General features: G+C 41.4%; 1 protein-coding gene across 1 annotated transcript; it reads left to right on the top strand.

The window, feature by feature from the left end:
• The first annotated feature begins 1,473 nt into the window (after window positions 1-1,473).
• Window positions 1,474-3,603, top strand: LOC103512785. Its single transcript, XM_008477571.2, has 4 exons — window positions 1,474-1,566; window positions 1,943-2,149; window positions 2,905-3,117; window positions 3,575-3,603. Exons 1-4 carry the CDS (start codon window positions 1,491-1,493, stop codon window positions 3,601-3,603), a joined length of 525 nt encoding a protein of 174 aa, XP_008475793.1. The 5' UTR covers window positions 1,474-1,490.
• The last annotated feature ends 230 nt before the right edge of the window (window positions 3,604-3,833 follow it).

The following is a 3,833-nucleotide window of genomic DNA, read 5'->3' as shown; positions in this document are numbered from 1 at the left end:
CACGTGAAATTAATAGGCATTTTCTTTTCTTCAAATCTAATCGCTAATCGGTATAGGATAGACGGATAGAGGCAGGTTAATCCATTAACTTTAGCAAAAAGGTTGGTTCTTTCGAAAATGGAAAATTCAAACTCAAATTCTCTTCACCATAGGTTTTCGTCCTTGTACAAATGACTGCTTTTTTTCCGTCAAAGGTGAAGTTTTTGTTCTTCAAACAGTCATCAAAGATGATCGGCATGAAGGGCCTTTTTTATTTGGTCTATGTGGCCATTAGGAAGTCTCTGGAAGACAAAAATCTGATTAGAGGGAAGAGGACACGGAAAGTAAAGTAATTAAGTCTGAAAATGGTAGCCCTATAGAGATGCCCTTAGACTTGTTTTAGAAGAGGACACGGAAAGTAAAGTAATTAAGTCTGAAAATGGTAGCCCTATAGAGATGCCCTTAGACTTGTTTTAGGTAACTAACTAACTACATTCCTCAGCATTTGGTGTAGTTCCACATTTATTTCCTTGCCAGCTTAGTTAGGTTGGTTGGTAGCGCGTATGCCTTGTAAGCGCTAGGCCAGGGGTTCGACTTCCGCCCGGGGCGAATTTTATCCTTTCTCCTATCCTGTCTCCCTTCTCTCCTCGGTTTCGGTACAATAGTACCTTAGCAGTTACAGTTCCCTCTGTCAAACCTCCTCAAAAAATACATGCATTTGTAGTTCTACTTTTTATTTCTAGATGTCCTCACCGGAATTCATATATTGGCTATCCTCCTATGTTATCCTTTCATCTCATATGTAAGCTACAAGAATCCGCCAGCCTAGTTAGCTTAGTTGGTAGTGCGTCTGCCTTGTAAGCGCTGGGCCGCGGGTTCGATTCCCGCCCGGGGCGGATTTTATACTGCTGGGATACTCGTAATGTTCGTTCTCGGAACGGCTGGCTTTCTCCTATCATGTCTTCCTTCTCTCTTCGATTTCGGGACGATAAGACCATAGCAGTTATAATTCCCTCTTTTTTTGCTCCTATCCTACGTTTACAATTTCCATAAATATTTAAAAAATACACCCTCGTTACAGATACATACCTAAGTACAGAACTACACATTTTTAACATGAATGATTCCATCATCAGAAGAATCCAACATTTCATCGGTGAGAAAATAGGTGAAAATTTGGACGTCTAACCGGTAAGCTTATAGTAAATGTATGACAGTCTCTCTTTCTGTATGTCAGAAAAGCTGGCACCGAAAAGGTACCTTGTGGGTCCTAGAAAAAGAGTTTGCTTGTTTGTTACTGTCACTAGTATCACTTAGGTAAACTAGTTATGTACGTATCTGGACCTATTAATGTCATTTATAGATCCTAAAAGGTACAAGTCTACCGTACCAAATGCTTCAGAATGATCTATTTTGAAAGTTCAAAATTATCTCCGCCAGCCTAGTTAGCTTGGTTGGTGGCGCGTCTGCCTTGTAAGCGCTAGGCCGCAGTGGCGGTCGCTTGTTTTATTATGGGCAATCATGTGATGAATTTGATAGAGTCCTCTGATACTTCACCAGTGGTGGATAAGGAAAACGTTGTTACAAGTAAGTCGCTTTTGGAAAATGGTCTTACGAGTAATACTATTTGCCATAAACAGGGTCGTATCCAGGAGAGAGATGTAGCGAGGGGATGCTCCAATCTTCAATTTTTCGGATTCTGGCCTACAGTCATAAAAATGAAGCCGAGAGGGGATGGCCCCTCGGTCCATCCTCCCTATTTACGGTCCTGGCCGTAAACTGGAGCCCAATTTTGATATTACATTATTTTTGGGGTCAAGTTTTCATCTAAAACAATGTCCACACATAGTCGACGCCGTCGATAGACGAGGTGAATCTATGTTGCGAGGTAGTGTACGGTTTCAGTCGACGCCGATCGACCAGTATGTGTGGATAACCAGCTAAAAACTTTCTTCTCCATCAGACATTACAGACACATTACGTCTATGCAGCCCAATGAACAATCAAACAGTCAGTGCCCCATCACTTCTGGAAATACCCTGGGATACATCATTGGTGACAGTTGCTGCTGTCAAGGCTCTGGTTATGTATGGAGTGGCTGTCCATTTTGTTCTGGGAATTACTATGGTGGACAAGAGCGGTGAAGGCAAGAGGACAGCTCTTGTTTTGGGTAAGTGTGTGATTTACCTTTGTAATTCATGTAAAAAGTGTCTATAGAAGGATGATTTATCGTTTTTTAGTCGTGGCATGTTATAGTTAGGACTCGAAACAAAAAGACCATTCGGAAATGTCAACTTAGATATAGGTATCTCAAAATGGACTAAATACTTCAGAAGCTGCACTTGTGGTAAAAACAAACAAACCACGAGTCCTTAAAGTTGAATTTCAGCTTGTTAAAAAACAAAGCTTGGTTCTTTGTCAGATTCCTGGTAGAAAATAAGTACATTTCCCTTTTCCCTAGAACAGGGGTTTCCTACTTCCATGTGTATGCGGGCCACATGCTACATTGGGAGGTACTTCACGGGCCACATATCTACATTGGGAGGTACTTCGCGGGCCACATATGTTCCCCCTCCCCCAACTTTTCAGAAATGCAGTCAGAATTTTGAGCGCCACTGGCGAAATTTTTCAAAAAGTATCCTCCTAATTGTAGCTGAACACTGAAGGAGGTTAGATATTTCATATTTAGGTAAGTTTGTATAAATCCCAAAAAGCTTCGCGGGCCACAAAAATGGTTCGGCAAGCCACATGTGGCCCGCGGGCCGCTTTTTGGAAATCCCTGCCCCAGAAAAAAATCTCCAGGTATGTAGGTATGTACCAGGCAGTACGGCGCAGTATCCAAGATTTTATGGAGGGAGGGGGGAATGTTTTTATATGTATATTTTTTGCAATAATACCTATTCATTTTCCTCTCAATGATTTCAGATTTTGTCAATTCCAGTTGGAGCTTACTGAAGAACAAAATTTTCCTATGCAACGGACTCAGTGCCCTGTTTATCCTAGCAGGATTGTTAGGGATCAACCAGATCCAAACAATATTATCAGCGACCCCGGAATTTGTAGATAGTACCGACACTGAAGATTCAATGAGGAACCATTCGAACCACTCATTGCCAAGAATCTTGGTTAAATATTCAGGTACATAATTAATACATATCAGGTTATTTTTGTAGAGACAATTGCTTTTAATACGTAGGTATCTATTGGTAGATAGTACCGACACTGAAGATTCAATGAGGAACCATTCGAACCACTCATTGCCAAGAATCTTGGTTAAATATTCAGGTACATAATATATATCAGGTTATTTTTGTAGAGACAATTGCTTTTAATACGTAGGTATCTATTGAATACAGCTATTCAACTGATTCGAGGTGAGCCACGCCCGTAGGTGAAATTTTTGAGAATTTCATACCTCGGCTGGGATCGAACCCACGCCCTCCTGATTACCAGGCGAGCGTCTTGACCACTACGCCACCGAGGCAGGTGGCGTAGTGGTTCAGCTATTCAACTGATTCGAGGTGAGCCACGCCCATAGGTGAAATTTTTGAGAATTTGGCTCTACAATCTTCAGAATAGAAATTCTAATCTTCAGCTCCGGACGAGAAGTTTTCCAACAAGTAACGGTTAGGTATTTTAATCCCGAATAATGTCTCTCATCACATTGACTAGAAGAGACACAGACCATTCTTGAGCACTTAGCTGGTCACAATCTATCTTTTTCGTATGATCTTTTTCAGATGTGTGGTTAAGAAAGTCAGGCCTCTATCCCTAGGCCTACTCACATGTCTGATACCTATCCTTGGGTAAAACTGCTTTACCCAAGGATAGGTACTAAATTGCAAATAATCCGT

The sequence above is a fragment of the Diaphorina citri genome, unplaced genomic scaffold (assembly GCF_000475195.1).
Source record: "Diaphorina citri unplaced genomic scaffold, Diaci psyllid genome assembly version 1.1 scaffold883, whole genome shotgun sequence".
Lineage (NCBI taxonomy): Eukaryota > Metazoa > Arthropoda > Insecta > Hemiptera > Psyllidae > Diaphorina > Diaphorina citri.
The sequence above is the reverse complement of the archived record's forward strand: the minus strand, read 5'-3'. Positions and strand labels throughout refer to the sequence as shown.

Coding starts and splice junctions, on each gene's coding strand:
- LOC103512785 (XM_008477571.2), top strand. CDS start 1,491: ATGGGCAATCATGTGATGAATTTGATAGAGTCCTCTGATACTTCACCA. Junction 1,567..1,942: donor TAAGGAAAACGTTGTTACAA/GTAAGTCGCTTT, acceptor CTTCTCCATCAG/ACATTACAGACACATTACGT. Junction 2,150..2,904: donor GAGGACAGCTCTTGTTTTGG/GTAAGTGTGTGA, acceptor CAATGATTTCAG/ATTTTGTCAATTCCAGTTGG.